At 35.8% G+C, this 15,853-nt stretch overlaps 1 protein-coding gene across 1 annotated transcript in view; it reads left to right on the top strand.

Moving 5' to 3' along the window:
• FBN2 (fibrillin 2) overlaps positions 1-15,853 on the top strand; it is a 222,488-nt gene that overhangs the window by 107,553 nt on the left and 99,082 nt on the right. Inside the window, exons 9-12 of the mRNA XM_068535802.1 lie at positions 7,772-7,924; positions 9,419-9,652; positions 10,587-10,724; positions 14,559-14,678. Of these exons, the coding sequence (XP_068391903.1) occupies positions 7,772-7,924; positions 9,419-9,652; positions 10,587-10,724; positions 14,559-14,678 (645 nt within the window). The remainder of the gene's footprint in view (positions 1-7,771; positions 7,925-9,418; positions 9,653-10,586; positions 10,725-14,558; positions 14,679-15,853) is intronic.

Genomic DNA, 15,853 nt, shown 5'->3' with positions numbered 1-15,853 from the left:
GCTCCAGAGACCTGAGGCACAGTGAGTTCTTTGCTAACCATGAGTCCCCATTCATTTCAGTATCAATATCCTGACCCAGGAATAGAGGAAAGCCCCTAAGGAGGGGAGAGTGACGTTCCAAAATTGCAAAACCAATGTTAAAATTAAGTAATAAGCAGCTTAAAAATGTTTTGAATAACTATGTTTCATTTGGAATAAGTATGTGTTTTCCACATATGAAAAAAATAAATCTAGCATTTTAATATGTAAGAGATCTTTGGTTTTGATTTTTTAAAATCTGAGTCTGTATTTTCTTAGATGGAATTTATTTATGATTGAATTATATATGTCATAAATATTTCCATGCTGTTTATTTTGTAACCACATGTATGCTAACAATAATGAGTTGGATGAACTCAAAGCTTTTTCTTAAGTAAGAAACTGCATGTTATCTGCACCTTTATTTTAAGAGTGGCACATGCTGAATGCTGCCCTAATTCCTTATTCTAGTTAATCAAAACATCTTGAATCTATAGAACATTATAATGCATCCATAAACTGCCTTTTTCTTTTATGTGTAGGAAATAGCTTTATATGTAAGGCAGGAGAGTTTAGCGGGGAATTTTAATTATAAATGAGGATAGTTTTCCCATTTCATTTTATGCTAAATATAAAAATCAAATTCTTAATTTGATTTTATCTCCTGTTTTCCATCCAGTTTTTAAAAATGTACTGGAAACAGCTCTCCTTTTTAATAAAGAGTACTAACATATGTCATTTCGAAAAAGAGTCAACCCATACCTAATATTTTTTTTCTTAGAAGCATTTTTAATAGCACAACTTAATGACCCTTATATCATTTAGTAATTCAGTGTCATTATAATATTCATGGCATTATTAATACCTAATTTCCACGTTGCAGTATAGGCAAGAAGAGTGACCGCCAGTCAGCGAGTCAGTAATGATTGACAAGCAGCCGTGAGCAAATTCTGTATGCAGGTTAATGTGCCAGCTGCTGTTGTGCACACAGAACTAGCAGGGACCCTATTTGGGGGAGTGGAAAGTACCAGTCAGCAGCAAGTGAAGTTCAGAAAATGAAAGCAAGCATTTAGAAGTCCTTAAGGTAATATGATGTTGCCACAATATCCTAGTGCGTTTCCTTGAGCTTTACAAAAGTTTCAGTGCACAGTATTGCCGTGGAGTATTCTTGAGAAAACAAAACCTGAAAACATAATGTGAAAAGTAGTAACGGTAAGAGAAAGTTTGAGGCAGTGGGTAGTTAAATGCTAAATAATTTCTTAGCCAATAAATGCTGTAAGTGCAAAAGAAAGCCCTGATTATTATAATTAAAATTCGCAAGGAAGTGAGCACTGATAGAGACTTTGAAAGATGGATGGGAGCTAAACAAAGGAATAAGACTGCACTGAGCGAAGAGAAAGGTGTCAGCAGCACTACAGACGCTGAAAGTGAGGGGGCTTGGGAGACGGTGAGGAGAGCTTGTCTGGGAAAGAGAGCTGAGTAAGAAAGTAGTTGGAGACAAAACAGGAAAGATGGGTTAAGATGAAGATTCTATTGTTGAGGCTCGTTAACTGCCATGCTAGGAAGTTGCAGGTTGATCCTGAGGACGGTAGAGCCCATCAAGAATTTTGAGTAGCACAGAGACAAAAGACAATGAGGGAAGACTGTTTAAGCGAAATGAGGAAGATCTTCAGACAGTGATACAGAGAGATGGTCAGGATATGTTGTCCTTGGGCAGCACTCTGTGTGATGATGGGTGTTGATTACATGTGTGTACGTGCATTTGCAACAAATGCTTGAAGGATAAACCAAAACTCCTAAAAATGTTTAACTAATGGAGGAAGGGGAGACAGGGATGAAACAGTATACTGTATAGTGTTCGAGTTTTAACCACAAAATCATATAAAAGGCGACTGGTGGAACAGGGGTAGTAGTTTTCATTTAAAAAGAATGTCCTAGAAAGAGAAGGTTAGACAGTGAGGAAGACAAACTTCACTATTTTAAAGGAAGAAGTAAACCTAGGAGCCACAGTCGTTCTCTTTCTTTCATTTTTCCTAGTTCTAGTTAGTCTTGTGTGATAGAAACACAAAAGCAACATGAAAGTATTTTAGCAATAGCAAGAATCTGCAGAATTAATCAAGTGGAACTCAGGTTGGCGCCAGACTCTCAGCGAGGCAAGTGCAGGCCTCCAGTATCAGGGGCTGATGTCTGAGACAATGGTTTCTATTTACTGAACACCTACTGTCGCTAGTCTTCTGACCTGAGCTAACCTCATCAGGGTTTTCTGGCTGACCCCTTCATTTTTAATGAGCAAAACTCATTCAACAGGAGACGTATTTTTTTCAAGGTAAGCCCCACCCCCATCTTTTACCAAGTTTTCATCACATTGTATAATTAACTGTTAGTTCACTTCAATCAAGTTTAGACTAAATGTCAAGCCATGAAACAAACTCTGATAAGAGTACCATTATTTTGTTTCAAGGTAGATTTATATTTTAATCAGAGGAGACGGATTGCTTCCTCTTCCTCAGTGTGGCTTTAAATAAGACTTGATGTAAATCTTCTTCTGGGAGTGCAGCGAGGGTGATAGGAGATTATTAGAGGACTAGACATGTTTTTGTTGCTTATGACATGTCAATTCTACAGTTACCAACTATATACCAAGCATTAGAAGGATTTGTCCTAATGGTGTAATAAATATGCTTCTTCTGCCTTTGCCCCTAATAATTCCCTATTTCAAGGGATGATGTGCCTAGACGACTCTTAGTTAGTTCTGTAGGGTGCCCCTTTTTATTCTTCCATATGGCACATTTCCAACACAGTACTTTCTAAGCAGCATGCAATTCAGATATGCAAAGGAAAGAACCTAACTCTCAGCCACTGTCTTCCTTTTGAAATGTATTTTTGGAGAGACCTTAATTGTGAGACATCACACTACATGTGTCTGTATCTCATCCTGATATGTTTTTGATGCAAAGGATTGGAAGTAGATTGTTTACCTCCCCAATGTTATTAGAAGAGACTAATTATAGAATTTATGGAAAAAAGTTATGATTTACTTTCCAATCTTCTCTTTCTGCCCCTCCACCCTGTCAACAATGACATGGTTTCCTCCAACACATCTTATAAGATTGAGTAGAGGTTTCCAAACTGTGTAGGACAGAAGTTAATTATGTTTATTGAATTTGAAGACCCCCTCTTTAATATCAAAAATGTTTTCAGATCCACACATGATGATAACCCAAAATCTTTGAGAAAATACATAATGAAAAAAAAAAAACTACTGGATGTTTAGTAATAATTTTAAATGAATTTGTATTTTATTAGTCACAATGGAATCTCCATCAGTGGGAACCATAGTAGTGCCTATATATTATGAGGCATTTTCACTTGCATTGCAGTGTTCAGTGTAAGTATAAATTTGTGGAGTCCTCACAATAACATTGCAGACTCCCAAAATCTGAGACTGGTACAGATTCCTGATGAGCCCCTACTCATTTTTTTTACATATTGCCTTATTTTCAGTATGGTATTGTATTTGACACATGAGTTGTTTAGAAGTGTAAGGAGTTTTCCTGGTTTGCAAGTCTTCCATGTTGGCTTGAAAAAGTTTTGTGTTTTCTCCAGTTGTTGGATAGATATGAGATCAAACTTGTTAACTGTACTGTTCAAATTTTCTCTAGAGCTGCTAGATTTTATCTACTGTGTCTATCAGTTACTGAAAGGGCTGTATAAATGTTTCACCTTGGTAGTAGATTTCTCAGTTTCTCCATGTGGCCCTTTAAGCTTTTATTTTATGTATTTTGATGCTATGTTATAAGGTGATGAATGTTTAAAAGTATTATATTTTCCTGGTGAATTGAACCATTTTTTGATGTATATTGATTCTCTAAAGTTTTTTTTCTTTTCTTCTTGGTCTGTTTCTAAATATTTTCTCTTGGTCCATTTTATTTCATATTATTTGGCATCACATTTTGCGAGTTGGGGAGGAAGGTTTAAATATATGCCGTTTGGATATGTTTCCTCTCAATCTTTCTGCTTCCTTTTGTCTTAAATGTGTTTCTTTAAACAGCCTAAATCTAAATTTTGGGGGGCATAGTCTTAAAATCTTTGTCTTTTAAATTGAGATTTAAATTCATTTGTGTTTATTACAGTCACTGATATATTTGTTTTTATTTCCATTATCTTCTTTTTTCTTCCCATTTATCTTGCTTTTTTGTTACTTTCTCTTTCTTGCTCTCTTTTGAATTTATTCAGGCTTCCTGCCTTCCATTCTTCCACACCCCATTCTTTTTCCTCTGTTGTTTAGAAATAAGTAGTTTATTTCTCTGGTTTTAGTGGTTATCCTAGCTGTTTGAAGATGCATATGTAACTTAAAGCCTAGAATTAATCTGTATTTTTACCCACATCTAAATAATAAAAGAATATTAGAATGGTTACACTTTGATCTCCCCCTTCCAATTTAAAAAATTCTAGTCAATTGTCACTCCCTGTTTGCAACAAATTAATCATTATTATTATTGTTTGATATTTCAGTACTTGTCCATGTATCTACCATATTTTCCCTCTTTATTCCTTCATACATTTCAAACCTTCCATTGGAATTATTTTCCTTTTTACCTAAAACACCTCTTCTAAAATTTCCTTTAGCAAGAACCTTTTGGTAGAAAATTGTCTCTGTGTTTTCCTGAAAATGAACTTAATTTCCCTTTGGTTTCTTGGGGTACAGAATTTTAGGTTGACAGTTATTTTCTCGCAGCATACAGAAGATATGATTCCATTGTGTTCTGGCATCCACTGGTGCTATTAAGAAGTTGGTGATTGATTTAAATATCATTCCTTAGCCGGTCATCTGTCTTTTCTTTCTAGCTGTTTTTAAGATCTTCACCTTTTCTTTGTTGTTCTTCAGTGTCACAGTGATATGGATAGCTGTGGATTTCTTTTTATTTTTCCTGCTTTGGATTTATTGGACTTCCTAGATCAGAGGTTGTCTTGCAACATCATTAGAAAGTTGTGAACTAGTATCTGTTGACTATTGCCTCCCCACAACTGTCTGCTTATGACACTTTCTAGTACTCTTATTAGATGCAAATTACCTTTTCACCCCCACCTGCATACTTCTTAACCTCTTCCCAACATTTTCCATCTCTTTGACTCTCTGAACAACACTAAAATAATATATTCAGCTATATCTTCCTGCTCAGCAATTCTCTTTTCATCTATGTGCAATACACTGCTTAATATAGTCACTAAGCATTTTATTTCAGTTATGATCATTTCATTTATAGAAGTTTCATTGAAGTCTTTTACATCTTTTCTTTCATTGTTTATGGGCTTGTTTTTACTGTTCTCATTTTTACATTTTTAATTGCCTTAAACAGATTAAAGATTATTTCGTTATTAATTAATATTTAATGAATCATCATTAATTAAAAATAATGATTTTCAGAATTGGTTTGACCATTCCAGTATCTGAAACCTGCTGTTTATTCAGCTAGTTTTTGTTCATTGAGCCTTGTTTCTCTGTGCGTTATTTATTTACTTACATATTTACTGTTAGCTACTCCTTTTTTCCTAGAACTTTATCTATGGGAATTCTTTAAGACCTATGTCAGTATTAAGTCCTCAATTGTATTGGTTTTTGCGAGTTACTTGGAATATCCCTACCTGGAGACCTCTTTATGTTATATTCTTCCTTTGAAGTTTTTCAGAACACAAACTTAATGTTTTGACATCAAAGCTGTCTGTGTGAGAAAGAGCTTTTGGTTTCAGATTTTTAGGAAGAATCTTTTTTTTCCTTCACCCAGCACTGAGGTATAAACAGGCAAGTCTCTTAGCTGCCTTCCTCTACATTAGCCACATAACAAGGATATAGCTGTTTGGGACTCCTATTTTATGAGGGAGTTTCCTATTACATTTTGCATTAACGAGGTGAATCTGGGCTTTTATATCTTAGGCTCTAGCCCCTTGTGAAATTATCAGAGTTGAAAATCAAAATCTCCAGAGTTTTGCAGAAGCCCTAAAGGGAAAGCTAGGTGTGCACTTACCTCCTAAGATTCCTGTTTTCACTTCATTGTGAGACTCTGTTTTTTTCCTTCTTTGATGTCAGCAAGATGATGTATTTTTTAAAATAATTTCTCGTATTTTATCCAGGGTGTTTCAATTGGGAGAGACACTCAGGGTAGCTAATACACCATTCTGCTGGAAACAGAACATATATTGTTTTATTTAATTCTCCCACCAACCCTGTTCCATAAAGAAGAAAAGATATGTTACAGAATCAGCAGTAATAATATTTTGATGTAAACCTAGGTATCCTGACTCAAAGCCATGACTCTTCTTTTTTTTTTTTTTTTCCAAATCTTATGGTACAGCCGCCTCCTTACAGAGCCTTGAAGAGATCAATACATTCAATCTACCATGTAGCCCTTCATGTGTTTTGTAACAGTGATTACTGTAAAGAGCTTAGGACTTTCTTATCTTAATTTACATCCTATTCTTGAGGAGTGTAGCAATCAAGTAAATCTAGGAATATGATACTTTGGGTTCCTGGAATGAATATCCTAAAAACTATTTTCCTGGATCATTCTTGGGAGTAGAAAACTCCCTGTGAAATTATTCCCAGTGACAGCCTATCCAAGCGCAGCTTGTAACGTTTATGAAATGTCTGCAGTGCCTTTAAGTATGCACACATACATCACATTTAGTACTTTGCTCTTGGGCATGCTGGGTTTCTTTTGGGAAATGGAAGGCTTTCTGATTCTTACATGGAATACCTTCAAACCAATTCTTTAATTTAACAGTAGCGTAGAAGCAACATGAGGTATACTTTGGACCATTCGAGGAAATAATATATTTATTTTAAACTCAATATCTAGTGTAAAAAATTTAGGCCTTCCCTCTTAATAGCATTATTTGTAATTAATGGTTTCATCTTCATCAGTGACACGCAGCTCCTGTTTGTTGTGGTACATCTTTCTTCTTGTCACAGACAAAACTTCTTGGAAGCATCTTGATAAAAGTTCAATAATATATAGTGAAACTAGACTTACATTTTTTTGACTCTCTGAATAAAATCCGAAAGCCCTTCCCTCATGGTCTGTGGTGCTGTATATGCTCTTGCCTTCTGTACGCCTCTGGGCTCAGGGACTTCCACCCCCCTTCTGCCTGCTCTTCTCCAGTCACATGGGTTCCTCGTTTTTCACATATGTCAAGCACATCTCCTTCTTTCTCTTTGAACTGCCCTTCTCTCAGGTAACTGTGTGGCTCACGCTCTCATCTTATTAAAGTCTCTTCTCGGATGTCACTGTCTCAAAGGAGCTGTTCTGCTCAACCTTTCTAAAATAGCACCTGCATCAGGTGGATATTACTGGGGAACAAATAACCACAAAAGTCCCAGTAGCGAACAGCAGTACATGTCTGCAGGTTGGCTGGGTGACTAGTTGACCAGTCTAGGCTGAGACTGGGTTGTCGCTTTCCTTCAAGCTCTGGGTCTGTCTGGGTGTGGCTTCTCACTGCGGTGTTGGCTCATATCTGCTTCACGTCTTTCATTTTTGTGTGCCTGGGATATGGCGTGGCATAGGTGCTCGGTGAATATTTGCTTGGTAAATAAGTAAAGGAATGAATAAACGTGATAGAACTTCAACGAATGAGTAGATATAATAGAAATGAAGTAAAATAATTCGCTTCACTTAGCATCTCCTAACATGTGAAATGATTGATGTGAACTCAGGATAATTCTGTCATGTCTTCTATTTAATTTTCATATGTTCAGATCAGAGAACAGGCACATGTTTCTCCGGCCTGGTGAATGGTCGCTGTGCACAAGAGCTTCCGGGCAGAATGACAAAAATGCAATGCTGCTGTGAGCCCGGCCGCTGCTGGGGTGTTGGAACCATTCCTGAAGCCTGTCCCATCAGAGGCTCTGGTGAGCTGCCGGCTGCTAGTTCCTCAGGACAGACAGTGTTAGGAAAACTAGTAACAGTGATGTACTTTAGTGTTTCCCTTAAAGACAAGTCATGTTTGCATTCCTATTAGTGTCTTCAATATGACTTGGATGTTTTTTGTGGGGGTTCGGGTGGCATTGGTTATTGGGATCAGTTATTATTATATCCATTTTGTTAATATTAGAAAAAATCCTAAAAACTGATCATTACTTGACTTTAAGCAAGAATTTTTAATAATTGTCTGGAATGTCAGTATTTCAGTTCAGTTTTAAAACCTCCTAATCTTCTATTTGAAGCTTGAATAACAAATTTTGGCCTTCATTTATACTTTATTTCAGGAATGCCCTTAGCTTATAGTGTCCCAATCCTTAAAGACATGTCCTCTCTTTTCTAATGACCTTGAAAATTAAGAATACAAGGGTAGGAGGATACCTCGCATTCACTTTGCTATATTAACTGCTGTATAACTGAAGCTATACTGGGAAATTAAGATGAATGAGAAGTAGTTCCTCTTGTTAGTATAATATGCATAGTAAAGTACAATTAGTGTTTATCACATAAAGGTATGTTGATAATATGTTATTATATTATCTTCATGTTATATTATAAATACTATGAAAAATAATAACACTTTTTGAAATACGCTTATAAAGATATGTATCTATATGTACTATTATGGAGAAAAAAATTAAGGCACATTCTTCCTAAATCTCTAAGCCATGAAATTCCAAAATCGAATAGTAAAAATTTTTAAAAAGCAGAGTTAATGCATAGTATATAATTTTGGAAACTCATCGTTCCACTAGTAGTATATAATAGTAATATCAATACTCAAACAATTGCTTGAGCTAAATAGTTTTCACTTCTTCTTATATAGTGCCCTAATTCTGAGAACAGTTAAGGATATAAGGCAATCACTATATTCTTGCTTCTTTTCCCTCAGCTTTGATACTTGGGCAAATAATGAGCAGGTTTAAAAGTTACTAAATACTGTCTTCTGTTAAAAATCCACATTAGAAAAAAATTATTCTGAAGCCATATTAATCCCTTAAAGAGAAGAGAAGAGAGAGGAAAAATGTGTAGGTACAATACTGATGGAGATTTAAGTAAAACCAAATATACAGAATGAATTACTTAAAGGTTTAATTTTCATCCATTCAAGTAAATTTCCTGCATTTACAGTTATATCTGGAATTTTATGAGTTGCACTTAGGGACATAAAATCAAAATGTATATATAGATAATTCTTTGGTTATGCAACTCAGTTAAAATATGGTATACATATTTTAATTTTTTCTGAAACATCTGTATCTTTTTCTGCCACTCCTAGCATTGAAAATGTTTATTAAGATAATAACTTACTTATTCATATCATCAAGTGAGGATAACCTAAAATGATTATTACAGTACACAAATTGCCTTTATTACGCAGAAATCCGTTCATTTGTGTTTAACTGAACTTTCTTCTCTTTTAGAGGAATATCGCAGACTTTGCATGGATGGACTTCCAATAGGAGGGATTCCAGGGAGTGCTGGTTCCAGACCTGGAGGCACTGGGGGGAGTGGCTTTGCTCCAAGTGGCAATGGCAATGGCTATGGCCCAGGAGGGACAGGCTTTATTCCCATTCCTGGAGGCAATGGCTTTTCTCCTGGCGTTGGGGGAGCCGGTGTAGGGGCCGGGGGACAGGGGCCCATCATCACTGGACTAAGTGAGTGTTCACTTTGTGCGTAGACTCTTTGGTTTTCCGCCTTAAATAATTTTATAATATCTAACTTTTTTTCCAAAGTATGTTTGTGTGTGTGTCTGCATGTGTGTGCAGAAACTTATTTCAAGGTCTAAAACATAATATAGTAAAACAGAATCTTAGGAAAGTATTATTTTTATGCTCCATAAACTTTCTAAATTGGAGAAAAGAATGAGTGACCCAGGTTCTCTTTGAAAATAGAGATGAGAGTGTGGTAATATTCCAAGTCCAGATGACGCCATTAAAGATCACGTTTTTTGGTTCCATTGTATTTCATTTGGCTGCTTGCAGCTGCCCTGATCATACACCCTTTGAATTGTTTTCCAGAACCATTTCTCAACTGAGATAAACTGAATAAGTCTTGCTCTGTGCCTATACAAATATTATAATGAAATATCTTTCTTTTCTTTGCCCTCTTTTGTTGAATAAGTTAAGAAATTGAGAACTGCCAGAATTGGCATTGGTGTGCTTGACATTTAAGTTCATTCTTTTTAAAATAACTGCTCTTGCTAATAATATTTAATGATGTCCTACAGTGTTATGTTTATTCTTTTTGGCATATTGCCTATTTACTATATCTGAATATTCAACTACAAAAAAAAAAAAAGAAATGGAAAGCATTCAAATGTACGGTAGAACATTCCTGAAATTTTAAAAAGACACCATTATGGGCAAAGTTTCCAGATGTATAACTTAACAAATGCAAGTTACAACCATGTGTCTCAAGAATAGTTTTTAGATTCTCAACATTAAAGTTTTAATAAAATATAGAATAATGTGGGCTTTTGATATGTACACCTAAATAATATACTATTAAATATCCTCTTAAAAATCGACTTTAAGAAAAGTAATCCATGTTGGAATGATGAAATATCATTTGTGCTCTAATTTTCCATAGCTATCCTGAACCAGACAATAGATATATGTAAGCACCATGCTAATCTCTGTTTAAATGGACGCTGCATACCTACTGTTTCTAGCTACCGATGTGAATGCAACATGGGTTACAAGCAGGATGCAAATGGGGATTGCATAGGTAAGCTCATGATTCTTTAATTCTTGGTTTTCTAATAGCTTTTAGACTACAGGAACAAGTTGGGCTGAATATGATTTTTAAAAAGTCTTTTGAAGTAAAGCTAATTTCCGAACGGTCTCTCCTGTGTGCATGCCCTTTCGTGTGCTCCCTTAACCTACTGTTGAGCTGGACCACTTCAAGACTCCCCTTCCCTTTCTGGTTCTAAATGTTGTGATTTCTGTGTCTGCTTCCCCATTTCCTTCCTTCTTAGCCGAGCAACACTGGATATACGGTGGCATCATTAACATGCAAGAGAAGGTGGAGATTGGGAGGAAGTGGTTGATGAGTCTCTTTTGAGCATGTTGAGTTTCAGGTGTCTCTGGTACTTAATTATAGAGGTCTCAAGCTAAGAGGAGTTTCAGGACTAGAGTTAGAGATTTAGTAGCCAGTAACATACAGGTGGTTATTAGAACCATGAGGGTGAATATTGTCAGCCAGGCTGAACAACAGGAAGAGTAAAAAGATAACAGGAGTAGTGCAGCTGGAACCCTGTGTACCAGGAACATTAGTAATAATGTTGGAGAGGTGGCAAAATAATCTTGAAAATACATGTCACTGAAGCCTTGAAATGGTATGCTTTCAAGAGAAAAGGAGTGTCACGTGTTAAGTGCAGCCAAAAAATCAAATACAATGAGGACAAAAACACTACTGTATTTGGCAATGAAGAGAGTTTTGATGATCTTTTAAGGGTAGTTTTAGGACCATGGGGATTGAACCGTTTTGAGGTTATTCTTTTATTTATTCATCTTATTAGCAAATAATCATGTATGTGTTTTGTAATTAGCATAACCCTAAATACCAGATTTGGGTTCAGGTCTTCTGTTATAAAATATAGATGAGAGGCCAGGAACAGAGACAGGTAGTATCACAATTTCCCCAAGTAAAATTGAAAACATCTAAGTGCACTATGACTATGAAAAAATGTAAGCCAAATATGATGCTTTGGAAAAACCAATCATTCTAAACTGTATACAGAGATACAAGATCAGAATGATTAAATAAAGCTTAGCCCAGGGTCCCTATATACAGGTGCACAGGTTTTGCACCGCCCAACTGTAGAGGGTACCATTCACATAATCTAAGTAAATAGCACACCCCAGGGTTGTGCAGGGTATAACCATATGCATCAGTCCTGCCTTAGCACATACTACTTGGTGCTTGTTTATGTGATAGACCACGTGGTTATTTTTGGAACACCAGGACATACTGATATATTTATTCTACTTATATGACTTAAGAATGATGTTACTGCCAGAAAATATGATTATAAGTATACAACATACAAAACATCCCCTCTTGCACATACATAAGCAGTTACAATCTATCAAACTGAAATTTGATTGACTATTTTTGTTTTGCTATTAATATTTGCTGCTCATGTATCACTGCATGATTCATCAACCAACAAATAAAAATAGGCCATAAGTTTAATATTTTCTGTAAAAATTAACCAAAGACCTCCATTTAGTTCATGTTAGCACCCAGGTGAGTTTTTAACTCAAATAATTCTATTTTGGAATAGTAAGAAATAATTTGTTTCTGTTGAGCAAAGGTAATCTTACAGCCCTTGAAAATTAAAAGTGTTTTCTAAGTTGGAATATAAAGTACTTTTCAAGGGTAGACATTTCTTACCCCAGTAGTATCTGAGAATTTAACCATTTTGATAATCAGTGTTTCTCAATTACTTCATTTATTTTAGGAGTTTAAAATCCTTATGAATTTTGCTTAAAAATATTCAGTCCTCGGTGAAAACAGAGGAAGGAATCAAAGTGTACAGACTGTAATATTTAAATTCTGTTCCTCTATACAAGGCAAAACAAAGGTGATCATTTGGAGGTAATAGGCATTGAGACTCAGAGTAAAGGAAAAGCATGAAATACACATTTCAGAATGTGGCAGTGGTCTTTTGTGATTAGCCTAAAACTTAAAATCTTAAAATAATCCTGGGAAACAAAACAAACAAGAAAACAAATGGGATTTTAAAATCATATGGAATTGTGAAGTCACTAATAGTTTTTGGTGACTGTTTTCACTTCCGAAGAAGAAATAAATAAGTGAACTGCTGTATCTTCTCTGTGTGCTGGAACCTTGGTGAGGTCCCTAAGGGGCTAAGGAAACAGCAATGAATCAGGGCTGTAAATGGCAAAATAACTGGCAGAACTGTCATAGCAACGAGGGACCTTGGGAACAGGTTCTCAAGGGGAGGAAAAGGTCCTGAAAAGTGACCCTGCTTCCCAGAAGGTTTACCTGAAAAGAGGGGGTTGGGTGCATGCTCTCTCATGTTCTTCACTAGAACAGAGCTTTACGATGACGCTTCTAGAAAGATACATCTATGGCACCTTTCTAATCGTTGCATTTCGATGTTGGGTACACAGAGAATTTAAGGGATCTTCAGCATTGCCTACTGAAGGTAATGTTTCCAGTTGGACAGACCATTAGTTATGCTTGATATGCTTGCTAACGCTCTAAGCTCTGTCTTTTCTCATATTGCTTCATTCCTTTGGCTCAGTGAATTGATTTTATCAACCAAAAGTGTAAACGTGAGTCTTAGTGGGCTGAAGGCGTCTTTGGATGAATTGAAAGAGTATTTAATCCTGTTTTTCTTTGTCGTTTTTATTTGCTATGAGATTTTTTTTTCCCTCCTTTACCAGCGAGGGTTTAATTGCATTCAGTCTGAGTGTATATATCAGTGAAGCTGGTGAGTTTGATAGAGTACAGTTCCTCTTTTAAGAACATCTGTGAAAGGAGTAATCTGTCTATTAAAATGGTAAACCTGTGAATTGACTTTATTGTTGTGTTCTCCAATTTAGCTGAAATTGTATATGTTAATGGCTTCTCATGTATATGAAATGGCAAGTCACTATGCCTAACCAGTCAGCCAGGTTTTTAATTCTCCAGCATTCAAAATAATATTTAGTGGGCATTGCTGAAAGAAGATGAATTAAACTTTTTCTAACACTGACAAACTTGATTTCTCTGGGATTTGACTAATCTCCACTTTCTAGTCAGTTGTTTGGTTGTGCAGTCCTTGAATTCTGTGATGGGTTTGCATTTAATCAAGGCTTAGAGAACCTGAAGGAAAGCAGTGATGTTTCTCACACTTGGGACCAGAACTAGTATTTGCATAAAACTTGGTTTCATACAAAAAAATCCCTGTGCCAATTTTAAGATCCTAAAGAAACCAGAAGCTACTGAATGTAATAGACTTTGTTTTACTTAATTTCCATTTTTTACCCCATCCTGTGTTTTTTACTTCAAAATATTATCCAAGCCTTGATGCATAGTTACATACATATAGTTGAGTTCACAAAAAATAATTAACAAAAAATTCCATAATTTGTCTCTTTTTTAAAACTAGTAGAAGTGTCAACATGTAATATAAATATATATCTTTAAAAATCTTTAATTATCTTCTAACTCTGTACTAAGCTTTAAAGAGGCTATTAACTTGCCCAGATTACTTAGATAATAAGCATTTTCTAGCGTATTGGAACTCGTGGCTGTGTCTTTCCCAAGTCCGTGGTTTTAATCACTGTGCATTACTCAAATTGAAAAGTTGTTATTTCTTGATTAAAGCAAATTCCCTTGTACTCTCCAATAGGTGTTAGTTTTGTAAATCTCCAGACTGGCCTCTGTAGTTGAAGAAAGGAATTTTTATTCATTTATAAATACTCTGATATTTAGACTATTACCACTGACTGGCCTTCTCTCAAATTTGGGAGGCCTAAATGTACTTTAAACAAACATTTCTAGAAATGGAGTGAAGTCTATAATGGTTTCTTTTGCTACTCACAGATGTTGATGAATGCACATCGAATCCCTGCACTAATGGAGATTGTGTTAACACACCTGGATCCTATTATTGTAAATGTCATGCTGGATTCCAGAGGACTCCCACCAAGCAAGCATGCATTGGTAAGGCAGTTTGCTTTCACATATGATGATGTTCTATGAAATATAGTGACCCAGGCTGTTGAGGTTAAAAGTGAATTTATTAAAATAAGACATGGAATGAAATAAGTGCTGTTACATTATTACAGATTTACTTTATGCTACCCTCAGTGCTCTCTTCGAACATAAACACTTTTTGCGTGTGTAACACAGGCAACGTGATATCCGGCTTCACACAAAAAAAATTTGGTTTCTCTTCCTTCCCTAGATCACAGCTTCCTTTCTCCAAGTAACATCAGTAGCATTACTGCTCTCTGATTAACGGAGCTTAAGATTTATCGTCGTTTTCAACTACTGTTTCTTTGAACCTCACACATAGTCGGACACCAAATCTAACCTACTCTTTATTCACAGTTTCCTTGCTATGCCCACCATCCTCGTCCAAACCTCTCCCTCACTGCTGATTCATCCCAGAATTCTTTTAGCAGATGACTCTGCTTGTCTTCTTTTTCATTTCCTATTCATCCCCTGGCAGTTACTTGAATCACTTTATTCCAGCAATTTCTGTCATGTAGCTCTTAATCCAGATACTCTGTAGTTACTTCACTCTTACTCAACTCCTTGCTGACTTTTTTTAAAATTAATTTTTATTGGAATATAGTTGATTTACAATGCTATGTTAGTTTCTGCTGTACAGCAAAGTGAATCAGTTATATATATACATATATCCACTCTTTTTCTAGATTCTTTTCCCATATAGGTCATTACGCAGTATTGAGTAGAGTTCCCTGTGCTGTACAGTAGGTTCTTACTACTTACCTATTTTATATATAGTAGTGTGTATATGTCAATCCCAACCTCCCAATTTATCCCTCCCCCTGCTTTCCCACTTGGTAACCATAAGTTTGTTCTCTACATCTGTGACTCTGTTTCTGTTTTGTAAATAAGTTCATTTGTGCCATATTTTTTTTTGATTCCACATATAAGCGATATCACTTGCTCTGACTTTTAGGTCTTCAACCACTATGTCAGAAGCAACTGCACCGATAATTCCAGCTGCACTGTCCACCCTCTCCTACATTCACTGCACATCCATTTCATTTTTCTCTTTCTTTCCCTCTTCAGCTATTATAAGTGAGGGCTGTAAAATTGCATAAACCTACCTATCCAAGAAAAAAAGCTGGTGAGAAATGAAAATT

Source organism: Eschrichtius robustus, chromosome 2 (genome assembly GCF_028021215.1).
Source record: "Eschrichtius robustus isolate mEscRob2 chromosome 2, mEscRob2.pri, whole genome shotgun sequence".
NCBI classification, from domain to species: domain Eukaryota; kingdom Metazoa; phylum Chordata; class Mammalia; order Artiodactyla; family Eschrichtiidae; genus Eschrichtius; species Eschrichtius robustus.
The sequence above is the reverse complement of the archived record's forward strand: the minus strand, read 5'-3'. Positions and strand labels throughout refer to the sequence as shown.